General features: G+C 36.1%; 2 protein-coding genes and 1 long non-coding RNA gene across 19 annotated transcripts; 1 reads left to right on the top strand and 2 right to left on the bottom strand.

Moving 5' to 3' along the window:
• The first annotated feature begins 391 nt into the window (after positions 1-391).
• LOC103951578 (caffeic acid 3-O-methyltransferase-like) lies at positions 392-4,402 on the top strand. Its single transcript, XM_009362999.3, has 4 exons — positions 392-892; positions 1,985-2,295; positions 3,521-3,585; positions 3,712-4,402. The coding sequence occupies exons 1-4, from the start codon at positions 474-476 to the stop codon at positions 4,018-4,020; spliced, it is 1,104 nt and encodes a 367-aa protein (XP_009361274.2). The 5' UTR covers positions 392-473; the 3' UTR covers positions 4,021-4,402.
• LOC103938275 lies at positions 4,200-11,259 on the bottom strand. 17 transcript variants are annotated; one of them, XR_007251238.1, is made up of 11 exons: positions 11,124-11,223; positions 10,715-10,768; positions 10,453-10,510; positions 10,323-10,354; positions 10,170-10,238; positions 9,797-9,963; positions 6,986-9,573; positions 6,460-6,675; positions 5,844-5,986; positions 5,407-5,545; positions 4,200-4,383 (listed from the first exon to the last, which is right to left on the bottom strand). It is a non-coding gene; the product is annotated as an uncharacterized LOC103938275 (long non-coding RNA). The 17 variants fall into 17 exon arrangements; XR_007251236.1 differs by having other exon boundaries at positions 10,170-10,232; positions 11,124-11,222; XR_007251229.1 differs by having other exon boundaries at positions 10,170-10,232; positions 10,323-10,510; positions 11,124-11,259.
• A 2,093-nt stretch (positions 11,260-13,352) lies between these two features.
• Positions 13,353-19,251, bottom strand: LOC103951573 (protein DOWNY MILDEW RESISTANCE 6). Its single transcript, XM_009362998.3, has 4 exons — positions 18,934-19,251; positions 18,530-18,777; positions 14,117-14,441; positions 13,353-13,823 (listed from the first exon to the last, which is right to left on the bottom strand). Exons 1-4 carry the CDS (start codon positions 19,129-19,131, stop codon positions 13,569-13,571), a joined length of 1,026 nt encoding a protein of 341 aa, XP_009361273.2. The 5' UTR covers positions 19,132-19,251; the 3' UTR covers positions 13,353-13,568.
• Positions 19,252-26,529: the final 7,278 nt, after the last annotated feature.

Raw genomic sequence — 26,529 nt, 5'->3', positions numbered from 1 at the left:
ATTAAATAAAATATCATAATAATAATATAGTATTGTACCATTTTTTATCATTTCACACAATTACAGCTATTTTATATAAAAGTTTACCAAACACTATCATACTACCTTTTTTTTCTCCAAAAGCATTTTTACAAAAAAGTTTACCAAACACTCTGCTGTTTTATTTCATAGCTGCTTATTCTCACAGTACAGCAGAATCAATTTTTTTGTAAAGCATATTAATACCAAACCAGCTCTAAAACTCTTGTGAACTCTCGACAATTTAAAATTAATTTTCATGACAACGTTACAAAACATTGGGACCGCCACAATGGTGGTGGGTAAGCAAACAAATCCCTATATATTGCCAGTTAGTACACCCATTAGTATATCCATCTCTTCCATTCTCAGTCCTTCTCCCATCCTCTCTCTCTCTCTCTCTCTCTCTCTCTCTCTCTCTCTCTCTCTCTCTCCACCAACACCAAATCCAACAAATGGGTTCGACCGGAGAGACTCAGATGACTCCAACCCAAGTCTCCGACGAAGAAACCAACCTCTTCGCCATGCAGCTAGCCAGCGCCTCCGTTCCCCCCATGGTGCTCAAGGCAGCCCTCGAGCTCGACCTCCTCGAGATCATGGCGAAAGCCGGGCCTGGCGCTTTCGTTTCTCCGGCGGACTTAGCTTCGCAGCTGCCGACCAAGAACCCTGACGCCCCCGTCATCCTGGACCGCATGCTGCGCCTCCTGGCCAGCTACTCCATCCTCACTTACTCCCTCCGCAAGCTTCCCGATGGCAAAGTAGAGCGGCTGTACGGCCTCGGCCCCGTCTGCAAGTTATTGACAAAGAATGAGGATGGTGTGTCCATTGCTCCTCTCTTACTCCTGACTCAGGACAAGGTCTTTGTTGAGAGCTGGTAATTACCATTATTCTTCTTAGTTTATCATCTTAATTTGATCGTTAACAAGCATTAATTAATGGGTTTTAAATAGGTTGATTAGAATAAAATCATAAAAATGTTACTAACTGCGAATTGTGGCTTGAATATGTGATTGGTTTCTATTTTTCCTAGTGTGTTCTTCTTTTGTTTTTTTTTTTTTTTTTTTTTTTCAAACACCCTATCGTGTTCTTCTTTGTTCATATTACTTTTGGCCGATTTAGTGGTTAGGGACGGACATTGACACACCCCGACCTAAATCGAGGCATACTAGCCGTTACGTAATGGTGACGTAGCCATGTGCGCAATGCGGAGCTCCTAAGGGGGTGGATTGTAACATCCCACATTGTCCAGGGGAGTGGATAAAACAAAGTACTTTATGTTACATGAAAACAAAATACTAATTGATAAAACAAAAATAAAATAAATTTCATGTCATGTTGAATCCCCTTCATCTGCAAAACCTAGTCTCTAAACAAAGCAAATCCAATTACATAAAACATAATAACTTTTCACATCCAATTTCCTCTAATCTTTCATCAAATATCTAAAAGTCAATCCAATTGTATAAACCCTAATGATTGTTTACATCAATTCAATTCTACCTTTTATCAATAATATCCAAACTAAGTTAGTTACAAAACCTCAAAATTGGGTTTCCCTTCTTCTTGAACGTGTGAACCCTTTTTTTATATTTTTCGACAGTGGTGAAAATTTTGAAACAGGTCATTCTCCTTTTTCATATGTGAAAAGAAAAAAAAATAAAAAATAAAAACTCATGAGGAGAGAAGGGGAGTGAACGATTGAGAGATGAGAGAAATGAAGGGGATGTGGGGGAGAGAGACGGTTGGAAAAGAAAATGGAAGGTTTCACTCGAGAAATTTTTTTAATTTAATCAGTTTGCAGAATTATTTTGTTTCGGTGTAATAGGAATTATTTAAGTTGATAGTTTAACCTACCCATAAGATTAATTTGAAAGTTTATATGAAAACAAAACCGCACAGGTCCTCAAAATAAGGACCTTAAGAGATCAGTATTCGTGACATGTATGCTTGTTTTGGGCTTGTGCAGGTACCACCTGAAAGATGTTGTTCTTGAAGGAGGAATTGCATTCAACAAGGCCTATGGAATGACTACTTTTGAGTACCATGGCACTGACCTTAGATTCAACAAGGTTTTTAACAGGGCAATGGCTAACCACTCTAGCATTGCCATGAAGAAACTTCTTGAGACCTACAAGGGCTTTGAGGGCCTCACATCCGTCGTTGATGTCGGTGGTGGTATCGGCAGTGTTATTCACATGATTGTCTCTAAGTACCCCTCAATTAAGGGCATTAACTTCGACTTGCCTCATGTCATCAAAGATGCTCCCCAATATCCTGGTATGTTCTTCATTTATGATCATGTTCGTTGTTAGTTACTGTTTGGGCCTGAATAACAACTTGAGCTGAGATGAGTTGACCCAAGGACCATGGTTCTCAACCTAGTAAAATCTTTCAAGTTAGTGGGATTTTAGGCCATGAGTAGGATCAGTTCGACCGAGTCCTCTTGGAGGTAGGACTATGAAAAGTTTAAGTATAGGGGTGACTTGGTCGAGTCCTGCACAAACTGAAATTGCAAAGATCAGTATAAACTATGGATAAATATGAATTATTCCAAGGATCCGAATGCCTACGCGACCATATAAAGATGAATGAATCTCCATGGGACTAGGTTTAGAGTTCTGATGAGAGTGAGAGAGGCCGAGACTAAATAGAGACGAACTTTTGGCTAAGAAGGCATAAAGGGAATATTCAAGCAAATATTGAGCAAACACAATCCCATTAGGACTCTGCCTCGGCATACTTGTTTATCCAGAAAGCTTCGCGTATAAATAGAAGAGGCTCTTCAACATTAAAAGCCCCTTCAACTCAACAAACAACTTAAACACTTTAAACGAAAACCCTCGCTCTACGCGAAACCCTTCTCACACCCCTAAGAAGAACACCAACTGTCCTAACCTAGTGGAGCAGCAGAACCAGACAATTTAGGAGCACGTTCAGTTTGGATAAGTGAACAACATTGTTGTTCGTTGGTAGGTTATTTATTCAAGTCTTGGCGAATAAAGAGTTTGCAATTCTTTCGCCTAAATAGGTCATCTCAATAGTTCCTCATTAAAATGAGGTGTTACCTAATTACCATTTGTTCGGCATAGTGAAAGTCGAACCAGTTATTGAACCTCGCAGTGATCTAGTAAACTTGTCTTCAGGTTCTAGAACCCAAGGCCGAGATGTGTTCCTTCTTCTGCCCAAATCGCTCAGGTGTAGAACTCAGTAGTGCATTCCCCACTACCACCACATCAATTATACTTGCCTGACCAAGTTCGGTTGTGAATTGGCACACCCACATTCATTATTCTTAAGTTAACTCATAATCATTCAGCATGCGCACCAAATAGACATTGTAATTTCTAGTGTCAACAGTTACTTAAAAGCATTCACCTTTACACTTGATCTCTCTGAAGTACGATTTCTCTTCCTCTAATATTTGCTTATATAAAAACAAATCATGTTTGTACTATTTATCATTTTTGCTAACGAATATGAGGTCTATGAATGTTGGATATAGGTGTGGAGCATGTTGGAGGAGACATGTTTGTAAGTGTTCCAAAGGGAGATGCAATTGTCATGAAGGTGAGTTATTATTTATCCAAAAGAGAGTCAATGACTATTTTGTAATGCTAATATCAATTTTTTAAGCTTAGTTGCTTAATATATTTGGAACTAATACCATATCATATCATGTATGCAATCTTATAGCATATATGTCACGATTGGAGTGACGAGCATTGCTTGAAACTTTTGAAGAACTGCTACGCTGCGCTCCCCGACAATGGGAAGGTGATTCTTGTTGAGATCATTATTCCGGTATCTCCAGACAGCAGCCTTGCCACCAAGTTAGCTAACCATGTCGACGTGATCATGTTAGCTAACAACCCCGGCGGAAAAGAGAGGACGGAGGATGAGTTTGAGGTCTTGGCTAAGGGATCTGGATTCCAAGGCTTCCGCGTCATGTGCTCCGCTTTCGACGGCAATGTCATTGAATTTCTTAAGAAGAATTTGATATAACCTTGGCTATGGTATGCTGCCATATGCATCCATATTTCTTTGGTTTTTGATATAGTGACCACAAGTAGACTTTCATGTATTCCACAAAAAGTAGTAAGAAAAGGATTTTATGTTGCTTATATGTTATAAACAAGCAACTTAGCCCGAGCGATGCCACGGGTCTAAAACCATGTTAAACGTATAAAATATATTGGAACATATTTACTTCTATATCAAAACATATTTACATCTTTATGATCAATAAAAAACAAAAGATACATGTTTGTACAATATATTACAACGCTCTGAGGCTCATGTCTTTAGTTCTAGTGATTCATACTTCCTCAGCAAATCAACCATTTGTTCTTTACCAATGTCCAAGGCCTGTTATGGAGAAGGCAAATGGAGTATAAATGTCAATGGAGCTACCAACACGTAACTTAAATTTAGTTAAAGTATATTAAATTTAAAAGCAAGAAATTAGAAGATAACTAAATCATGTAGAAAGTCGTAATAATAATCATAATTTAGATGAAACACATGAAATTGGAGTGGCCTTAATGCATGTATATCGAATTCGAAATAGAAGAAAATTCAATTAGGCTGGAATGGAAAATTTTAAGCTTTTAACATAATAAATTCGATGGCACATACCGCTCATTCGATATGTGGTATGACAAAACTCTAAAACTTATCCAAGTTTACACAATCATACTTGGCACTCGTCAGTTTTCACCTATTACAAATGCAAAGCAGCACTACATTCCAAAGTTAATTTCAATAGGAAATACTACTCTCCAATGATTTTTCCGATCAAAGGAAAAGAAGTCTTCAATGATTAGGTGATGTGACTCAATCGACAAAGGCAAGCAGAGATCGCCACCTACCTATTCCAAAGCTAAAATTTCAAGCGGAAATCCATATAATGATTTGGTGAGATGACTCAAATGTGAGAACCAAGCAGAGAGCACTGAAAAATAAACCTCAGTAATCGAGCAACAAAATCACAAACCAAGGGATGCAGCTATTAGGATGTACTCGGTTATCTATAAGAATACATAACCTACTACCTAAAGCCTATAATGTTATATCACCAACAGTCATAGATAAGAACCAAATTAAGCACCATAATTCAAAACACATGATTTTATCAAGCAAAGAGAGGGAAACAATTTCACCCTAACAAAATCAAAGGAACCAAGTTTCAGCCAACAACCAATCAAAATAACACCACACAAACACCAAAAGTTGCACCAATTCCACACAAAAATATAAACTTGTACGGAAATTACTACGACTAGAACAAAAGTCAAGCTAACAGAAATACCAATATTTCCAACAAAAAGAGGAAAAAAAAAACCACAAAACAAAAATCCAACATATTGTACAGAAAGATAGCAGCTTTACCTCCCCAAAGAACAATAATTGAAATTTCAGCACTTGGATTTGTTGGGTGGTAGCAGTGGAATCAACTCGGTATTCAACTGTTCATTCTCAGCTTTTCATGTTATTGTTCAGTCCTCTTTATCTTAATAAAGTTTATTTCCTGGAAATAAAAATAAAAAAAAAGATTTTTACTATTGGATTAAAACTAACACGTAATATAGAACTTCTGTGTTTCACTTTCTTATTGGTCCAAGGCTCGAGAAAAGTATTTCATGAGTTGCCAAAAAAAAAAAAAGTCGAGAAAATGAAAATAGTTGTTGTATATCATCCTATTGAAACCATTAAAATAGTTTTTACATTATGTGAAGCAAATTATATGAAAGTAAAATTCAATTGAAATGTCAATTAACGGAAGATCTAAATTGTTCATATATTAAATCATCATATAAGCAGAGGACCTTTTTACCACAACTTGATCCACACTGTTAGCAACTGAAACAGTTTGATTCTTTATAAACAAAAGGAAGAGGAAAAGAGAAAGACAATCAGCATTTGAAATCAAACGATCATATTGAGATACAATCTTGACTTTCAACTCCCCCTGCATATTTTTTAAAAAAATTACAGATTAAATTAAATAAAAACAATTCAATAAAATTAATCACACATTACATTTGAGTAATCATAAAAATCGAGTGTATATTGGTTGAATTATGGACAATTTACTATGGCTCAGTCAAGTAAGGACCAATTGTTAAAAGTAACATGAAGTCAAAGTGTAATGAAAAAAAAGAAGATGAAATATAGAAAGTAATATTATCACAAAAACAGCAGCAAGAGACCTTAATTAATTAAGGTGGCTTATTTTAGTGAGCAAAGAAAAGCTAACAATTAACAAAGCATGGATTTATTTGAGAAAAAAACACAGGATGAAATAACATTCTCTTTCCAAAAGAACATAAAAACACCACCAGTGATTCAAAAATATTAGTTAACACAAACAAACAGCAACAAAAGCCATTAGACATAAGGTAAAGTACCAAAAACTTGATCCAAGAAAAAAGAATCATTTACCTCTACGGCTTTAACCATGTGATGGGGAACTTCCTCTTTCCCATTTAAATGGTGGATTGAATACCAAACATGCAACTCAACAACTAAGATTGTTACTACAGATTATTCAAGAACTAATTACCAAAAACAACACTCTGAGGTTCATACCTTTAGTTTTTGTTCATTTATTATTTTTCTCAGTAAATCAACCATTTGTTCTTTATCAATTTCCAAGACCTGTTATAGAGAAGGCAAATAGAGCATAAAAAATTAACTGGATTAGCAACATGTAACTTAAATATACTTAAGAAAGTATATTTAATTCAAAACCAATGAAATTAGAAGATATCTAAATCATGTGGAAAGTCATGAACTCAAGAACTAAACTATCCCGGTGAGTCTGAAATTGAGAGATACCCATTAAACAAACATTTCAACGATTTGGGAGATACCCATCAACTTTTCGACTTGAGAGATACCCATGTCGATTTTTCAAGATTGATGGAGAAAATGAGGAACCCAAATAATTAGGGAGGTTTATATATACCTGGCGAATGGAAAGGAGAACCAAGAGGGGTTTCCAAAACCCCGTCTTGAAAAGAAAGAAGGAGATCGAGGTCGTCCTGACGTTTAGACATGCTTTCGCTCTCTCTCTTCGTATTCTGCGTCTGTGATTTTTGTTACAGTCTTTGCTTGCAACAATCGAGGTAGGTGGAGGGTCGATGAGGAGGAACTTGAGCTCCTTCTGCAGTCTGAGGTTGAGAGCGATGGAAAATGAAGAGATTTATCCCTTTCAGATATCAATCCCCAAATCCTCTTCAACAATTCGGATTAGCCAACACTTTGGCCTGAAGCCAAAATCTGTCTACAAAAGCTCTACCTCACTCAAGTGGGCAAACTCCCAAAATAATATGAAAATTAACCAAATCCATACACCCTTCCAAAACCCTAGCAATCGATATAAATTTGAAACCAAAAATAATTTCAAGGAAATTGATAGATAATCAAATTTATTTGAGGAGATGAAGAGGGTAACCTACTTTAGTACAATTTAACTCTAATTCATCCTTCTGGGTTGCCCTCCTTACTCTTTTCGTAGACTATCTCATCCACAAACAGGTGTTTCTCACGGCAGTGCCTTCTGACCAAGTTAAATGGATCATACTCATCCAGCCATCTTGCCCGCTCTGATGGAGCAATCTTTCTTCAATTAATCTACCTTCGTTTGGGGTTGTGGATTTAAGATTTCTCGTTCTAGGGTTTGATGGAGTCTGCAGCCAGTTGGAGAAAGATTGAAGCGGTGGAAAGGAGGCAACAAAACCGCTAGAGAAGAAAATTAAAAGGGAATAAAACCATGAGAGCAAGATTGAAGCGGTGGAAAGGATGAACAATGAGTCGAGGAGAGAAAGAGAAGAAGCAGCAAAAACCCAAGCGTCCCATTTTGCTCTCCGTTTGACAGCAAAACAAACTGGCAAAATTGAAATAACAGCAAAATAGGCTACGGTAAAATCGGATATACATTATAGAAGTAACAGTGAATTGAGTGTAAAAGGACATAACGGGAATTAAAACGAAAGTTACTCTTTTAGTATATACCAGAGATTTGTGCCCGTGCGTTGCTGCGGGATTGAAAATTGTATCAAATGGTCTAGATTAAAACAATCAATTCAATCAAGATCCATATTCTCAACAAATTGAAACGGAGAACGTGATCAAGGATTTGATCACAATGCACAGCGAATCAACAACTAATACTCAATACTACACAATCCAAATAGTAATGATATTAAGTTATTTTTTAAACCTGATTGTACTAAGCGATTCTTTCAATAATATGATAAATTAAATAAAAGATCACTACCAATAGTTTAGATTAAAACAACCAATAGTTCCCCAAAAACCATTTAAGTAGAGTTAAGAAAAAAGGGGTTAGTCATGACCAAATTTAAGAAGTCACTAAAACCAATGCTCAATTGGAAACCTCATTGTATTCCATGCATGCAATGACTACAAGTCTGCTAATATGTTCACAGTCATGTTGACCTGTATAAAGAAAAACTCATTTAGTTCATAGCAAATTGTGAGTCATTCTGAATATAAAAACTTCCTTTTTCAATCACCCATCTAAATAAAAAAAATCAACTCCAAAATTGATGATCAGAAGTATAACTAAATGAAATGGGAAAACAGTTCAAGAACCTGCCAATGTCAAGTACTATGAATTTGTGGGATTAAAAATTGTATGAATGATTGTGTCATAGAATATTACTAAAATTTGCATTGAAAACGTTAGAAATTTTTTTACATACAATATACTCATTTACAAAAGAAACCAGAGCCACTGCAACGAACAGAGATATCAACCAATCATCACAGAACAAAACCAGTAAATACAGCATTCACAGAACTGAGTGACTCTTACACAATCCAAACAATCCAAACATAGAATTTTAGCTTGTTGGTATCAGATGATTAACTCTAATTACACTAACGCGGACACTATCTCTGAAGAAAACTAAAGAGAAGGACAAAAGTTGTGAAGAGTTATCAACCAAAGTACAAAGACCATAAAGCATGAAATGTTCAAGAAGAGCAGAATTCCACTCAACTGATGCATATTGCTGTCATAGCTCTGAGAATAGCTAACTAAACAAATATAACTCTAAAGGCAGCCATTATAAATAGGAAAGCTCATTTGATAAAAGGCTATATTAAAAAAAGGTTCATGTATATGCCCAATTATACAAACAATTTTGCTCAGGAATGCCTTTCCAACCTCCTACAGCAACAGACTTTGCATGCACAATTTGATAGTGTTTCTACCAGATAATATAGCCAATGGGATTAACAATTATTAAAGTTGACCCTGTACCATTAAGATACATAAGAAAATAACTATTTAACCAAAAATGAAGATCTAAAAGCTAGCCACTGTACATGTTCTGTCCATTCTATTCTACCAATGAAGCATGCATGTTAAGAAAATTATGTAAATCTAAACGCTTATTTCAAACAAAGCATGTCCATTCAGCTCTTAAAACCGAAAGAAAAGATTTAGGTTTCTTTCTTGCCCAAATCCACCAATTTGAATCAAATCTCTGCAACCCTTCCAATCAAACGCAAATTAATACAACTCTGCAATCAATAAACAAAACGCAAGTTAATACAACACTGCAATCAATAAACAAAACCCACATCAAAAATTCAACAAAGAAAGAGAATCCAGAAACCAAACCTATCAATCAATTCCTAAAATCAACAATAAAGAAAAAATTTCAATAAATAAGTATCTAACTCCACAAATAAACACAGCCCATATCAACTAATTCACAAAAATTAATAACAACTAAAGAATTACCTTCCAAGAGATGTAGACTCCGAGTAGGCTTCCAATAATGATTAGATCAATAAGAAAATAGTTGTAGATCATGGGATATCACTTTGGGATTTTCTTGGTTTACCTTTTCTTTTAAAATGGGTTAATACTTGATCATCCTGTCCTCCAACTTTCTGTTTCTCAATCTTCTGCAAGAGGATTGAAATCAGAACCATTAAGTTTCAGAAGAAACAAAGTCAAAGGAAAAAAATGGTGTCTCCTACGTCAAACAATGAAAATGCAAATTCCTTGGACGTAAAAGAAGGCAAGCGTGGAATGCTTACTCAAGCTCACCAAAAACAAAAAACGATTCCATCCAACAAAAGAATCAGAAAAAAGAATAAAAATTATATACCTTGTTGATAAAGAGCTTGCAAAGCCACAGATAAAAACTGGAAAATTCAAGCAACAACTTTTGCTGCAACTCAAAATCAAAGCAGATCAGAAAAGTACACCCAAAGCTTGAAAAAAATTAAATCACACACAATCAGAAAAATAGGAAATTCACCAGTAAACGTTTGATCGTATCCTTAACTTTTCCTGAAATCAAAAATCAAAACACAACAGAGAACCACGCATAAACCACGAAAAAAAATATATATTAAAATCCCATGTGGCAAGAAAACCAAATAACTCACCAAAGAACTTTAGATCGCATATCACACAATAATGTTATTGTTAACATCCTCTTCGGTTCTATAAAATCAGAAAAAGAAAATTTGCATAGAAAACCCATTTTGATATTCATATAAATTATAAACTCACATCATGTGGCATTTTTCAGATGCAGGAAAAAAGAACAAATGAATTCCCACGAATGTAACTCTTAAAAAAAAAAAAAAATTATATATATATTAATTCTACAACAAAACCCAAAAGCGAGCAACCAAAGTTTCCCACCTTAAGCACAAATGTCTTCGACAAAAGTTCCAGAAAAATAAAAATCTGAATCCCCTGAAATTCAAAAGAAAACCTGATTATACACCCACATGCAAAACCCAATGGCACAAAAAAAAAAAAAAAAAAAAAAAAAAAAAAACCCAAAAATGAGAAGAGAAACAATTTCAACAGAAAATCCATTTACAAATCCATTTGTCAAGACCCACAACACAACCTAACTAAAAAACTCACGGATTAAAAGTTTCTCCCCAAAAACCCCATCTCTGTCATCAAACGAAAACTCCGAAAGCAACAACCCATTTAAAATTGAACCCACAAAAATTAAAAGCTTCTAACATCTAAAATTGAACAGAACACAATCCATACAATTGCATAAAAAAGTTGTAAGTGCATGATTAGAAGAACTCACCACAAAACTATCCACTTTGAGACCAACAGAGGCGAAGAGAGGAGAGAGCAGACGGCTACGAAAGAAGAGAAGCAAAAGAAATGGGAAAAAATAAATGGACCAAAAGCAGTGAAAAGGAATCACAGTAGAAGGAAGCAAATGAAAGAGCCCCTGCTTTTCCAACCTACTTCCCTTACACGATGAGCAACACGTGTGCATGAGGGGCATATTAGTAATTTAACTGTGCAACTCACAATAAAAAGCTGAGAATGAGCAGCTAATGAAGGACAAATCCGTCCTTTTAACTATTTCTGAACAATGCTAATATATATGATGATATAATTTGGATTCATACTTATGCAATGAGGTCTAACACAACAAAAATCTGGTGTACAACGGGCAGATCAAGTGTTTGTGATGCCACAAGCACAAAATCAGGACCTCATTTATTTTCTCAACACTCAAACTTACATGTCAACAGAATTCAACATAACCGCTCATACACAAGAACACTTCTAAAACAGAGAAAATTGGAAAGAAAGGAATTATAAAATGACATTTATATTATTTTTATGACATACCTGTAAAATTATTACTCAGAATGTTCATTCAAACTAGTATTATGATCTAGAAAGTAAATCAACCAAATTACAATAGCATTCAATTCGGATAAGTGAACAACATTGTTGTTGGTTGGTAGGTTATCTATTCAAGTCTTGGCGGGCGAAGAGTTTTTGCAATTCTTTCGCCTAAATAGGTCATCTCATTAGCTCCTCACCAAAATGAGGTGTTATCTAATTACCATTTGTTTGGCACAGTGAAAGCCAAACTAGTTATATAACCTCGTAGTGATCTAGTAAACTTGTCTTTAGGTTCTAGAATCCAAGGCCGAGACGTGTTCCTTCCTCTGCCCAAATCGCTCACGTGTAGAAGTCAGCAGTGCATTCACCACTACCACCACATCGATTCTACTCACCTGACCAAGTTCAATTGCGAATTGGCACACCCACATTCATAAGAATAACGTAATTAGCTCATAATCACTCAACATTGTGCACCAAGTAGACATTGTAATTTCTAGTGTCAACAGTTACTAAAAGCATTCACCTTTACACTCAATCTCTCTCAAGTTCCGCTTCCTCTAATATTGCTTATATAAAAACAAATCATGTTTGTACCATTTATCATTTTTCCCAATATGAGGTCTATGAATGTTGGATCGAGGTGTATAGCATGTTGGAGGAGACATGTTTGTAAGTGTTCCAAGGGGAGATGCAATTTTCATGAAGGTGAGTTATTATTTATTCAAATGAGAGTCGACGACTATTTTGTAGTGCTAATAACAATTTCTTAAGCTTAGCTGCTTAATGCATTTGGAACTAATATGCAATCTTGTATGCAATCCTGTAGTATATATGTCACAATTGGAGTGACGAGCAATGCTTGAAACTTTTGAACTGCTACGGTAGGTACGCTCCCCGACAATGGGAAAGTGATTCTTGTTGACATCATTATTCCGGTATCTCCAAACAGCAGCCTTGCTACCAAGCTAGCTAACCATGTCGACATGGTCATGTTAGCTCACAAACCCGGCGGAAAAGAGAGGACGGACAAGGAGTTTGAGGCCTTGGCTAAGGGATCTGGATTCCAAGGCTTCCGCGTCATGTGCTCCGCTTTCAAGACCAATGTCATTGAATTTCTTAAGAAGAATTTGATATAACTTTGGCTATGGCATGCTGCCATATGCATCCATATTGCTTTGGTTTTTGATATGGTGACCCCATGTGGATTTTTCACCATAAGTAGACTTTCATATGTTCCCCCAAAAAAAAAAGTAATAAGAAAGGGATTTTATGTTGCTTATATGTTATAAATGTGGATTCATACTTTTGCAACGAGGTCTAACAAAACGGAAATCTGGTGTACAAGGGGCAGATCATGTGTTTGTGCTGCCACAAGCACAAAATCAGAACCTCATGTATTTTCTAGACACTCAACCTTACCTGTCAATAGAATTCGACACACAACCGCTCATACATAAGAACACTTCTAAAATAGAGAAAATTAGCAAGAAAGGAATTATAAAATGACATTTATATTATTTTTATGACATACCTGTAAAATTATTATTCAGAATGTTCATTCAAACTAGTATCATGATCAAGAAAGTAAATCAACCAAATTACAGAAGCATTCATACCGGCCATGAGGAGCCATAATCAGATAGGCAATAATAAATAAGGTAAACAGTTACACGCACAAAATTGACCCCATTGTTATAGATTCTCTAACACATGCATGTTCCACGTACAATTGTAGAGTCATTTAAATCACATGCCATAGAATCTCAACCACAGAATTTCATTAAAGCCAAATCTAACAGTCAAGAGGGTGTTCCTATTTTTTTTTTTGAAAAATAGAGATCCCTCCCCTTAAATGCTTCCTCTGTATATATATTTGATGAGGCTAGGGCTGCTGCTGGATCTTGAAAAGGTCCAAACAATGGTCTTTCTCCAAGTCCCGAGCCCAAAACTTTTTATAATACTCAGTATAAGTGTAGCCCCTATATATGGTTGCAGATCCATCCTCTGTGAGAGCTTTTGCTGGGCTTATTAGAGCATCGTCTTGTGGGCAGAGAAATGAAGCTATTGAGAGCCTTGCTCTCTCAGTATTGGTAACGGCTCGATGCCACACACTCTTGTAAATACCATTACTTAGGGCCTGCACCAACCAATAATTTTCATTTCACAATTACATGCACAATTTGAGGTTCTGTCCATACACAACTTTTGGTTTCACAATGACTGCATAGAATTCGAGTTTGAATACACAATCTAATACTTATAACCTAAAATCAAAGATCTAGCGCGCAATTTTTTACCTAAGTAATCAACTCTCTCAACAGATGGGATTAAAGTTAATAAAATTGATGCTAGTGAGATTTCTTCAAAACATTCCACCTTATAAATAAAAAAAGGACGGCATACATAGAATTCTTTTGTGTTATATGTTACCTGTAATTGGTCACCAATGTTAATGACAAAGGCATTAGGCTGGGGATTGACAGCAACCCATTTGCCATCTTTGAGAACTTGAAGGCCAGCAACTCCAAGGTCTTGGAGCAAAATTGTTAGGGCATTTGGGTCGGTGTGGCTCGGCAGTCCATAAGTCAGCTCGGGTTGGGGACACGGCGGGTAAAAGTTCACCGCCATGTGCTGTCCTTGCTCGCCCAGTGCGCTCTTTATGTAATCTTTCTCCAGCCCTAAACTCTCTGATATTAATTCCTCTAACCTGTATCCAAGTTCTCGAACCTCTGTGCAGTAACTACTCACAGTGTCCCTGCAGCTCAAAAGGGTTAATGTAAGATTGAAAAAGCAAATCAAAGCCCAATTTCGGCCTGAACATGCCCAATTTTAAGTTTGGTATTCGGAATCATGCAATCATTTTATTTTGGTGAAAGTGTTTTTACGAAGGAAATTATATTTTCTAACACGCCCTTGAATTTTAATAGCGTTTACTTACAAGAAAAACATAATAATAAATAGGGAATATTTTAGATCATCACCCCAAAGTGATGTTTACCATCTCATTTATAAACGTTAGATAAGTTTAAATTTGGGTTAATTACATTTTACCCCCTCAGGTCTGGGATCGATTTCAATTCCTTACATCTTTAAAACATTTCACTTTCATACCTCATCTACTATTTTATTTCAATTTCATACATCCATTAGAAAATCTGTTAAGTAAACCATTAAGTGATGACGTGTCAAATATGGAATCCACATTTGTGCTAATGTGGCTGCCAAATTTATGCGACATGGCAAAAAAAAAAATTATGCATTTAAAAATAATTAATTAAAGAAAAGGTCAAAAAAAAAAAAAAAAACCTATCATTTTCTCACCAACGAAACACAACCCAGAATCCCAATCTCCTATCCTCTTTCATCGATACCTTCGTCGACTTCTCCGTCAGCGGAAGCCTCTTCCTCTTACCCCAAACCCCCAATCATTCAATTCCCGCCTCCCCTCAAAATCACCAGAATGCCCTCCCTGCCACAGCTCTGACGATCCCCTACCCTCGCGCCCACCGCTACAAACCTATTACCCCCCCCCCCCCCGCCGGCAGGACCGTTTGGTCACAATTGGCGATCTCCACGGTGACTTGAAGAAGACCAAGGAATCGCTGAGGCTTGCTAAATTGATCGACCCGAAGTCGGGTAAATGGGTCGGAAGGTCCACCACCATGGTCCAGATCGGTGGCGTGATGGACCAGGGCGGCAAGGAGATTAAAATCCTGAGAGAGGGTGGGTGTAAGTTGTAGAGGAGAGAATGGTGGGTGGGGTTACAGATGAGAGAAGGGAGAAAGGGGGTGGGGGTAATGAGGTAGGAGACGGGTGGATTTTGGGTGGGGTGGGGTGGGGGGCTGCTGGGGAGGAGGTGGGGGTGGGGTGTTAGGGTTGCAGGGAAAGGGAAGGGCTCGGGAAGAAGATAGGTGTTTTTTTTTTTTTTTTTAATTTTTTTAATTTTTTAATAAATAGGGTAAATTATTATAATATTTTAAATGAATAAAAAAAATTTACCACATGGCACAAATGTGGTAGCCACGTCAGCACAAATGTGGCAGTCACGTCAGCTCTTAATAGATCAATTAATGGAAAATGTAGCAGAGGTACTATATTAAAATAAAATAGTAGGTGAGGTATGAAAATGAAATGTTTTAAAGATGTTGTAAGGAATTGAAATCAACCTTAAACCTGAAGGGGTAAAATATAATTTACCCTTTAAAGTGAGCTCCTATTTGTAGTTGTTATATCAAATTTCAATGATTCAAATTGATGGATCCCTAAGATTAGGATGCATGGATCTAGGTCCAAGTGGTAGGATCAAAAGAGATAACTATTTTTGGAAAGCTCAATACTGCCACGGCATCACTCTATAAAATTGAATCATATTAGATTATCTCTGGATACATCATATTATCTTGTTAAGAAAATTAAATCAAAATGAACGGGGAACTGTATTTACACGTAGCCAATCATTCATCAACCACCTCATCCGTACCTACGTCAACACGAACTAACCCCTAATACATCACCACTCCACTATACAATAAACCGAACCAAAATGCATCGACCGTTGGGATCTCCCCTTTCTTGACCTAAAATATCGTCACACCGTCAATCAGCCACGATTCCCGTACGCAAAGATTTTTAAATCAGTAACATGTAGGCCCGGCTATATCATTTTTTTTTTTTAAAGCCAACATGTGTCAAGTTACAGTTATCCACCTATTACATATTCAAAAAGACTATTGAGAATTTCATCTTACCCGTGGGCACAGTCAAGTAAACTCATCGGCTCGAAGCATCGAACCCGAAACTTTCCACATTTTCTAGTTCAAATTAAAAAGTTTAATTTTGCTACAATTTTGCTAGTTCAAAGATACAGGTGATGTTTACCTCTTTATTTATCGAGTTTAGATTAATTTAATTTAACTGATATATGATATAAACTTTGAAATTAAAAATAATTTAGCCACAATCAATTATGTGAGCATCACTCTCAACTTCAGAAAAGTGAGCAAAAATTCACCCAAGTGAGAATATCATCCGACAATAAGCCACCGCCGTTGATTGAGCCCGATTAGTAACAATGAACTTCAAAACTTTGGACAAGATTTTTGTTCAAAAATAAAACTTTAGACAAGATAATGCCTACTCTGTCATAGATTCGGACAAAGTTAACGTGCATCCATTTTCCTCCTACAATAATCAGAAATGGCTGCAAGTGCTGCCGACTAAACTATAATTTTTTTCTTTCTTTTTTCTTAATAAATTACTGAGAAGATGTAGCCGATATGTTAAGAAGCTACTAATTAGTTATTAGTACAATGTTTAACTTTCTTTTTTATATTTAATTACATTAAATAATAATTTAGCTATATCAAACAAAATTAAATCATGAACATATGCAGGGCCGTATCTGAGATTTTGGGAGCTCTGTGCGAAATTTATAAAAATGCCCCTCCTTAAGATAAGTCTTAAAAAATGTACGACAATGTATTGACACTAGAAAACAGTTACTTAAATCAAAACAAAGTTTAGCACTCATTGATTGCAAGTTTAAAAATATCATTAATAATAAGTAAAAAGAGCTACAAACATAACATTCACTAAATAATCAAAAGCAGTTCAATCTTAAACAACCAAAGAAGAAAACGAACTTCAAAACTCTAACTTTAAAGTTTCACTTGAATATGTAACATTATTATATAATAATATTGAAAAAATACCGTCTTTTATGGTGTATTATTGGCACTCAAAATATCTTATTGTACTCTAAATTTTTGTATTTAGAAAGAAAAAAAAATTACTCTTATAAGAAGTGTAAGATGAGATTTTAACGTGCTAACAAAATCAATTTTTGAATATAGAACATTATTTCATAACAAAAGCAATTTTAAATATAGAATATTATTACATATAAATATTAGGTAACAAAAATTTTGGGGGCCCTTTCAAATTTAAGATCTTGTGCGACTGCACCTTTCGCACCCCCTCATCACCCCCTCTGAACAAATGGCGGCATATGTTAACTGGAAACTACTAATTAGCAAAGCTGCATAAAAATATTTGTGTGTTTTAGCCGTTTTATAAAGTTTCTGGAGAATCTATGTGCTAATTTCTTCATGAAGGATCGATTTTCTACAGTTTAGATGAACATCGTACTTTCAAGAACGCCATGTGGGCACATGCCAAGTCAATGCAGAGTCATAGCATTTTAAAGGGGAAAAAAAACAAAGATAAAAGATTTAGAGGTGATTGTCATTAAGATTATTAGATCCAATCAAGGCCAATTAGTTGTCTCAGTTGTTATATGGTATATTTATGTGTAAAGAAAAACGACTTTTAATAACTGAACATTGTTTAGTAAACCCTAGAAACCACGTACCCAAGTAGTTAAACCCTACAAACTAAAAGCTATACAACTTACAACAGCCATAATCTATATGGTTCCTTTAATAATATTTCACTTTTCAATGTACAGAAAGAGATCTTAAGATTTAAGAATGTTCCCGTTAATATTAGAATATAAAAAGAATAGGTCTAAACTTTTCTGATTATAAAATTTCTTGTGTCAGACGTAACTAATAACATCATCTTATTAGGAGTCCAAATAGTAGATAAACACGTCGTGTGTAACGAAAAAATGACGTGAATTCTCTGCAGATTAGTTATTTTCTAATGCCAAACTCTTTTTATTAAAGACCTATATGATATATAGCACACTATGAAATACATGTGATAAAAAACAATGTGGCAGACAGCATAGCTTTTTCCCACAGAATAGATGGTGTCTGATGCATCTCTGAGAAAGAAAGAGACAAATAGTTGTGAGACAGATCTAGAGAGGGAGAGACGTACTTGAAGGAAGAAGGATTGGAGGGCCACTCAGGAACGTACTTGTCCAAAGGATAGCAATGGAGTCGAAGATAATCTCTCCAGTTATGAACCTTCTCCTTGTTCAGATTAAAACTTGTTGAAAGTCTCATGGTTTTTGAGGGATCATCTGAGTACAACTTCAACTTTTCCTCCACAGGAAGGCTAAAAAACTCATTGGCCACCCCTACCATTTTTTCCACTCCTTCCGTTGACACCCCATGATTAATAACCTAGCACCAAATTCACCCAAATATCAACACTCAAACGGATACACACACAAACATTTCAGTTTGTGCAAAATGCGATTGTTGAGTTTTCGCAATATCATAATTAAAGTGACATGGGGATCCATATATAAGATGTTAATGATGAAGGGAGGAGGGTACCTGAAAAAAGCCATAATTTTTGCAAGCATCGCCAATTTGCTGCACAGTTTGGGCTCTGTTTGGAGAAGCCAGGTCAATGACTGGAATGTTTTGGCATTCAGACACTTCGGACAAGCCAGGGCGGTCGGATTCTGGTCTGACATAGCTTTCCGGCACGTTGGAGTGTCTGACTCCGGAGGAGAGGACTTTTGCATCCATGTTTCTGTATAAGTTTGATGGGGGGGACAAAGGCAGCAATAAAAATGCAGTCTCTCTCTCAGCCGCTAAGCTTAATTTAGAGCCAGTGAAGTTCTAGGAAGCTGCACAGCTAGTGATATTGCCCATTATATTTATAGGAAAAGGTTCCTCGCCATATCCTTTTCTTGGGATTCAGGAATCTTATGATCGTGTTCGTTCATTGTACATCGTGCAGTCAGAAATTATTTGAAATTTAAAATTTAAAATTTAAAATTAAATCTAAGTAGTACCTAACGAAAATTGACCGCACAATATACGATAAACGAACACGATCATAGGATCCCTCAAATTCCCATCAAAATGATCCTTTTCCGTATTTATATATGAGAAAAAGGGAATTGATGCCCTTAAAGTCAAAGATTCAGGGTTCACTTGTGCATAATGTTTGGAAGATTAAATTTAATATAAAATTTATAAATTAAATAATGTGTCATTAATAAGAAATGAACATATTTATCAACGCTTAAGTAATAATACAATCGTCAACTTCTATATTATTTAGTTTACAAATTTAATTTCCTCGCAATCTTGCATACCAATATTTATGCGACATCTGATGTGGGAGAATTGGACGGCAAAGTTGCTTACGTAAAAACTATAGACAATTAAATTATTAATTATGTCCTACTTTCTATCTTTTATTTGGTGAGCAAACGATCAAATTCTTACAGAATAAGAGTAAGTCCACCGTTGTGGATTGCTCGGGGGACAGTGGACCAAACAGGGTTGGATAGCCTCGCTGAAGCCCTTCAGCGTGGGGAGCTCGAGGGAATGAGCTGGCCCGAGCAAGAGGCCTGTGAGGAATCGCCAGCCCGCTAGCCCGAGGTGGACCTGATGCAGGGTTGACGTCAGCCTGGTGTCAGTCACATTTTTAAATTTTTTTCTGTCAGGCGCGTGCGCCTCACCCGGGCGTGGGGGCACGTAAGCCGATAAATTTTAGACCCCAGGGGCCTGCGGTTTAGTTTGCCTCAGTTACCATTGGGAAGCCACGTGACTTCCCACAGTCCGTTCGATCTCAACGGCTCTTTAAAATGGGCCGTCCAATTTGCAACGGTAATAAAAAAAAAAAATTATGATTCAATATTAACCGTTCGATCTAAGATCGACAGTTGATATTAATTTGTTTTATAAATAAATAAATAAAAGAAAAAATAGTTTTAAAATTAAGAAAAGTTACCGTTGTGACACGTGGCACAATCTGGAGTGTTGGAATTCAAATTTTTTATATATCCAACAGCAGAGATTAATTAGTTGAATAAAAATTAAAAAAAAATTGTAAAAAATCTGAATTTTTTTTTAAAAAGAATTGTTTTTACTTTTCTATAAATATTATCTGATTATCATCTACCTTACACCACAATTTCATATTTTCTCAACTACTTTCAATCATATTTCTATCTTTCTCTGAAAGTTTCAATCCAATTTTTTTCAACAAAATGACAACTGATGCAGGTACGAATTGGTCGCTTCTTGAACATGTTGCGTTGTGTACTAGCTGGGTTGAAATTACTCATAGTTCGCTTACAGGTAATGCGATGCAGTTGCGAGAAATGTGGAGTCTTATTCATACCAATTATCTTGAGAAAATGGGTGGGAAAATAACCAAACAATCGATGTACATTCGTTGGAAATTACTTAGCCAATCGTTTAGTACGTGGAGAGATGCCTTGGCACAAACCAGTAATAATATTCGAAGTGGGGAAAATTACTCGAATCAGGTAACAATATATTATTTATTTGTTTGTACTATACCCAAATTTACATTATAATTATTTGTTTATATTATTTATTTGTTACCTACTTACATTATAATTATTTGTTTGTATTATTTATTTGTTTCCTACTTTTATTATAATTATTTCTTCTACCGTATTGTATAGCAACTTCAAGCACAAGCTTGGTACAGTGCCAAAATCAAAAGCAAAAATAAATCATTCAACTAGTGGGAATGTTGGAATATTGTCAAAGATTGTCCTAAATTCAGAGTTGTGCATGTCGATCCAGAAGTTTTCATGAACAGCACCCCTCTACACTCTACACCCGATCATGGCTCGCATATTCATGAAGATGATGCAGATGAAATGCCCGAAACGCCCCTCCCTGAACAAGTATCGGGTTCGACCAGTTATCCAATTAGGCCTAAAGGTAAGAAGGCTTCAAAGAGAAAAGGGAGTGCTTCCAAGAATGATTATGCAAAGTACATGGAAGAACTTGCTCGCCAAGGTGAATTGACTTTGGCGTGGAAATGGCGAAATTTGAGGCTAATAAGGCTAGAGAGGAGGCAAAAGATGTAGCTATTGAGAGGGAATTTCAAGCAAATGAGAGAAAAAAAAAGCTACTTAGGCAAGAAAGGGAACATGTTAGAGAAGAAAGAATAGTTCAACGAGATCGTGAGATTATGAACTGATAAGCTCATATTTATATATATTTTATATCAAATTCACTTGTCTTTTCTTAGTTAGTTCCTTATATTTTTGACTTATTTACTTTGTTTTTGTGTTTTGTAGGATTTGTTAAGCAAAGAAAAGAAAAATAGCACAAGTGGGATTTTAAGTAACAAATTCGTCAAAACTGTCTGTGCAGGTCAGCTGACTTTGGAAGCAAGTTGCGGACAACTCAGAATGAATTAGAGAATGAGCCTTATATACTTGGAAAGCTACTAATGTCTATTTTCTGGAGCATTTCGCGGATTGTTAATATCATTTTTCTAGAAGTTATGGCCGTTTTAACACTAAAAGGTTTTCAAGAGGCTGAGCAATTTGTAACTGACAAGAAAGCAATAAAAGCAATAAATCTAGCAGCCAAAACTGATGCAATCAAGAACAAACCAGCTGACACTTATTCAAATATAAAAGGGAATAGAATTAAAGATGAGGATTAAGAGGGAGTATTTGGTATAAAGGCTACCCAAGGAGTTACAATTGTTTTACCATTTCCTCTCACTTATTGTCATCACTAAATGGCTATTAGGGGGTGAGTTAAGGAGAAGAAAATGATGCAGCAAGAATTGGTTTAAAAGTAGTGTTGGGGAAGGAAGGAAAAAAAAGAGCCTTAGTCGATTTCTTTTGGTTTTATTTTCTCAAACTCTTGTCTATTTTTTGTTTTAATTTAAGGATTGTGTAACTAAATTTTTAGTAGTTAGGGGCTGTTTGAAGCCCCAAATATGATTGCAAGTTCGTTATGACATTTCGTTTGAATTACTTTTATGAATGGATGAAAATTGATTCATTATTTGTCTCATTGATGAATTCTTTATGTTTTTTCTACGGATGTATACTTAGTAAGCATAGCTAGGATTCTAATGCTATGAATATGTGTGTGCTTGCCCTCGTCGAATGAGGACCTACATATGTTCTAAAGTAGTACTTGTTAATTGCGATTAACATGTGAATCAATTTCTAGGATAAGTAAGACAACGCTAGTACTTACGATGCCTTGTGATGACTCAAACTCTTTTCGTTCTTAATGATTTCTACTTGTTAAATCTATGAACACGCCATTCTAGATTGCATGTTAAGGACTAAGTTAAGTTGAAAACAACATTCCCTTAACATACTACATAAAAAAAGGTAATAGATTGAGTTCTAACATTAAGCCAACTTGAGCATCTTCATCTGGAAATAGAAGGAATTTGAATGAAACATAGCATGTTTGCATGATTATTTGGTGGTGTATAACACTTCCCTTAACTCGTTTTCTTAACTTGTGAATTACAATCTATTTTTATTATTTAAAATATGTCTCTGTCCTATTTTTGTTTGATTTAGTTCAAATACCAAATCAACACCAAAAATCCCAAAATTTTTTGTGAGTATAGCTCTGTGTGTCTAGTTTCTTCATATAAAATTTCATAGACTTTAGATAAGTGTAAGTCGGTGTAATAATTATTTTTTTGTGGCTGGTGACTAGGGACAGTAGCCCAGTTTTTGTGACATTTTAAGTAATTAGATAAAACAATCTTTTGCAGGAAAGACCTTTATTTTCATATGCTACAATTGACAAATCTTAGTGTTAATAAGGAAAATAAATAGGACATTTGTGTGCTACTTTGTGGTGTGTTTTTAAACCTATCATGAACACGCATTTAGAAGGGAAGTCTTCAAATTATAAATATTTTTGGAAGTCGGAGAAAGCGGACGTGGTGCGAAGGAGGCGTGCAAAAGAAGCGATAGCAAAACAAGATGGTCTTAGCACCACAAGAGAAGATCATCCTAGCACCACAAATTGGTTAAGTGATGATGAATAAAGTAGTTTTTGTAATCGGAGCCCATAATTTTCCAATTACTTTGGGTTGTAATTTATTATTTATTGAATTTCGTAAGTTATTTATACTAAGAGAATATTTATTCAAATGACAAAAACACACTAAATAAAATTACATAAACATATCGAATAATAAAAACTTACTAAACCTGAACTAAAAAAAACACACCAACTAAAATTAAATAAACACACCAAATAAAAACAAACACACTAAATGAACTTAATTATCTTCAGCTTGTTTCAATACCCATTGGTGCTCTATCAAGTCATTTTGCCTGGTATTGTGCATACATGGCCTTTGAAGTGCAGTATATCGTTGGATGACCAATTCATTGTAACGTCCATCCCTTTCTAATGACTCATGTTGCACAGGTTCTTCGGTGGTGTCATGAGTGCAATATATACGTGTTCTTGAATTGTTCATCGTGTCTGGCTCATATTCATTAACGGCATTATAATCGTACTCATCTTCCACAACCATGTTGTGAAGAATGATGCACGTCATCATGATGGATCGAAGCGACTTTACATCAAACAATATGACAGCACTCCTAACGATCCCCCAGCGAGCTTGGAAGATGCCAAAACAACGCTCTACATCCCTCCTGCACCCCTCTTGACAGCTTGCAAAGTGTTTTTCCTTTGCACTTCGCGGACGTGGCACTATTTTGACAAATGTTAACCACCTTGGGTAAATGCCGTCTACTAAGTAGTATGGCCCGTCATACATATGTCCGTTGACGCAGTACGTGACTTTTGGTTCATTTCCTTGCAGGACATCGTTGAACACTGGGGATTGGGTAAGGACATTGAGGTCATTTTGAGCTCCCGGAACCCCAAAAAAGGCGTGCCAAATCGATGTATCAAAAATGTCACCGCCTCCAAAATGATACTTTTTGCTCCTTTTTTGTTCCAATAAGTGTCTTGCCATGCACTTGGACAGTTTTTCCACGTCCAGTGTATACAATCAATGTTTCCAATCATCCCAGGAAAACCACGTATCTCAGCCTTCTTCAGAAGCCTTTGCAAGTCCATGTCAGTAAGTTTCCGGAGATACTCTGCGGTGTAGATAGATTCGATTTCTCTGCAAAACCTCATCAAGGAGTCAAGAATGGTTGATTTCCCCATCCTCGTTATCTTATCCACTTGGTCTGCAAATGCTCCATATGCAAGCATCCGCAAAGCACCAGTAAACTGAGGAATGAGACTCATAACACCAAAAGCATCATTCTTTTGCACAAAGTAAGAATCATGGTTGCAAACAGCAATCATGATTTTGTTGAACAAATGTTGTTCCATTCTAAAACGACATCTAAAGTACGTATTGAGGAATGCACTATTACGGACAAAATAATCGTCCAAGAGTTCCGTACCTCGTCGTTGCCTGCTTCTATCAAGGTTTTCAGAATAGCTGAGCTTGCAGATCTAAGCCACAGCTTGGATGACTCGATGGGAATGTGAGGCTCTGCCCATTCTTGCTTCATCATCTCTCATTCTACACTCTTCATCTTCTTCCCTTTCATTTTTTGCCACTTGGAGATTGAACATTCTTTCTGATTGGTTAAACAATTTTTCCTCTTGCTGATCGAGTTCCCACATCATCCTCAAGGAAGAAGAAGACATTGTAAGAAACAAGCAGAAACCATGAATAATGATAGAGATTTTTGTGAAGAAAGAAGCAGAAACTATGAATAATGATAGAGATTTTGGTGAAGGAAGCATAAACTATGAATAATGATAGAGATATTGAGAAAATTGGTGTGAGATTTGTGAGGATGGATGGTGGATTATATAGAGGATTCAGAAATGATTAGGTTGTAGATAATGCCACGTGGCATGCCGTCATTCATTAAAAATTTGATAGAAATTCATCCTCAAATATTGTAAACAGATTATGACACGTGGCGCGATGTGATTGGTTAATAATCTTTTCAGAAATTCATCACCAATAATTGTATTTTCAGATAATGACACGTGGCATGTAGTCATTTGTTAAAAATCTGATGGAAATCTATCCTCAAAGATTGTAAACAGATTATGACACGTGGCGCGACGTGATTGATTAATAATCTTATCAGAAATCCATCACCAATAATTGTATTTTCGGATAATGACACGTGGCACAACGAGTACGATTAAAAATTTTATCGGAAATCCATCACCAATAATTGTCTTTTCCGATTTTATGATAAGTAGCGCAACGAGAATGATTAAAAATCTTATCCGAAATTACAAATAAAATTATTTTGTATTATTTAATAACTTTTCGGATAATGACACGTGGCGCAATGAGAACGATTAAAAATCTTATCTAAAATTACAATTAAAATTATTTTGTATTATTTTATAAATAAAAAAATACTAATATTTTATTGCCTATTGCCAGGGCTATTGAAGTACAATGATGGAGATACAAAAGGCGATTAATGTTCATTAAGGGCAGTTACTGTCCATTGGGTGGATATCATAGTGTATTGCCTGGGGAGAGGTTTCACACGCTAGAACTGCTCTAAAGTAACGAGGTAAACCAATATGCGGTCTCTCTCTTTCTCCATGTGAACTCCTCAGCCGCCGCCCCTTGCTTTGCTCGGGGCAGGCAGCAGCGCATTATTCCTTTTTTCCCCTCATTTTCTTCTCTCTTTTTGACCTTTTCCTTATTTTCCTCCACTCTCATATCATTTTCACTTTTCACTTTCTCCCTCCCTGCATCCACTTCTTCTTCCTTCCCCTTTTCTAGTCTTCTTCCTTCGTTTTCATTCTCGGTTATCCTTTGTGTTTTATCTCAATTTTTCTTGAGCCGGGTCTCAACATCTCCTGAGCTTGTCTCATATTTGGGCTTCATGCCTCTTATCCGTCATATTTTGCCCGCTTTTATTACTTTTGGTCTTTAAATTTTCGTTCCTCCCCCTCCCTAGTTGTGATACTTTATCTCCATCCCACCATATGCTCGAATTGGCAGGCTCCTATTAGAAATTGGATATCATATCTACTACCCTCCTTCACTTCATTTCCTCAAACCGGAATGTCGGATCCCCATAAAGGTCAAGTGTTGTGTATTTTATATACCCCTTAGCCTCACTCTCTACGCATATGTTT

This window comes from the organism of the source record quoted next, unplaced genomic scaffold (assembly GCF_019419815.1).
Source record: "Pyrus x bretschneideri cultivar Hongxiangsu unplaced genomic scaffold, Pyrus_bretschneideri_v1 Contig4, whole genome shotgun sequence".
NCBI lineage: Eukaryota > Viridiplantae > Streptophyta > Magnoliopsida > Rosales > Rosaceae > Pyrus > Pyrus x bretschneideri.
This window is presented reverse-complemented; position numbering and strand designations above follow the sequence as displayed.

What these genes read in the sequence shown, in the direction of transcription:
- LOC103951578 (XM_009362999.3), top strand. Translation starts at nt 474, where the DNA reads ATGGGTTCGACCGGAGAGACTCAGATGACTCCAACCCAAGTCTCCGAC. An exon ending in AGATGCTCCCCAATATCCTG is followed by an intron (nt 2,296 to 3,520) that starts GTATGTTCTTCA and finishes TGTTGGATATAG; the next exon opens with GTGTGGAGCATGTTGGAGGA. An exon ending in GAGATGCAATTGTCATGAAG is followed by an intron (nt 3,586 to 3,711) that starts GTGAGTTATTAT and finishes GCAATCTTATAG; the next exon opens with CATATATGTCACGATTGGAG.
- LOC103951573 (XM_009362998.3), bottom strand. Translation starts at nt 19,131, where the DNA reads ATGGATGCAAAAGTCCTCTCCTCCGGAGTCAGACACTCCAACGTGCCG. An exon ending in TCCAATCCTTCTTCCTTCAA is followed by an intron (nt 14,442 to 18,529) that starts GTACGTCTCTCC and finishes TTTGAGCTGCAG; the next exon opens with GGACACTGTGAGTAGTTACT. An exon ending in ACATTGGTGACCAATTACAG is followed by an intron (nt 13,824 to 14,116) that starts GTAACATATAAC and finishes TGGTTGGTGCAG; the next exon opens with GCCCTAAGTAATGGTATTTA.